Source organism: Myotis davidii, unplaced genomic scaffold (assembly GCF_000327345.1).
Source record: "Myotis davidii unplaced genomic scaffold, ASM32734v1 scaffold211, whole genome shotgun sequence".
Lineage (NCBI taxonomy): Eukaryota > Metazoa > Chordata > Mammalia > Chiroptera > Vespertilionidae > Myotis > Myotis davidii.
This window is the reverse complement of record NW_006282523.1, coordinates 1,421,956-1,422,845: the sequence shown is the minus strand read 5'-3', so window position 1 is coordinate 1,422,845 and position 890 is coordinate 1,421,956. Positions and strand designations below refer to the sequence as shown.

The window sequence follows — 890 nt, the reverse complement described above, 5'->3', positions numbered from 1 at the left end:
CCTTTCAGTGGCTGCCGGGCCTGTGCTGTGGGTGCTGGGCCCGCGCCCCCGGCAGGCACAGAGCTGGCCACCCCACCCCACCCCACGGAGTCCAGCCTCTCCCGGAGCAGGCAGTGCCTCGCTCACTGCTCGCCCGTAGTGCAGACGCTGACCTCAGGCCATTCCCGACCCTGGTAAAAAGGACACTGTGGCCCTGACCAGTGGCTCAGTGGGTGGTGTCAGCCTGTGCACCGAGACGTCACTCTTCAATTCCGGTCGAAGTGCAGGCCCCGGTGGGCACAGGCCCTGGTGTGGGTGTCAGTGCTGCTCTCTGGGTGTCAGTGCTGCTCTCTGGGTGTCAGTGCTGCTCTCTGGGTCTTGCTGACGCCGCCCCTCAAAAGCAAAGTACCATTCACGCTCACACGGCTCCCGGCGTCGCGTCCTCTGAGCACTGTCCAGTGGGGCTTCTCTTGATGCTGCTGTCTTTGCCCAGCGACAAGAATGCTGAGATCGACCGCCAGCGGGAACAGTATGAGAAGCTGAAGTGGCAGCTGGAGAGAAAGCTCCAGGGGCTGGACGGCGAGCTGGCTCTGCAGAGGCAGGTAGGAGGCGCGCCGGGCCCTGGCGGACTGCCCTGCCCGGTGTCCCAGGTTCGGGAGACGACCACTAGTAACTGTCTGGCCTCTGGGGGATCACAGCTGAAGGGCTGCGGTCAGAGTGGGGTCCCAGTGTGCTGAACTGGGACCTGGGCTTCCCCGGAGGGTGGGTGGGTGTAGACAGAGGAGCTGTGGGGGCTGAGCCCGGGGTGAGGACAGGTCAGGTGGGGCACTTTGGCTGCAGGACGCTGGCAGGGGTGAGCAGGAGGGGTCCCCAGGGGCTGCCTGTCGGGGAGGAGGGCACAGGGTGGCAGT

General features: G+C 65.7%; 1 protein-coding gene across 1 annotated transcript in view; it reads left to right on the top strand.

Moving 5' to 3' along the window:
* The window catches only part of CCDC57 (coiled-coil domain containing 57), an 11,927-nt gene that overhangs the window by 446 nt on the left and 10,591 nt on the right, over positions 1-890 (top strand). The window contains exons 2-3 of the mRNA XM_015559889.1: positions 56-173; positions 473-581. Of these exons, the coding sequence (XP_015415375.1) occupies positions 56-173; positions 473-581 (227 nt within the window). The remainder of the gene's footprint in view (positions 1-55; positions 174-472; positions 582-890) is intronic.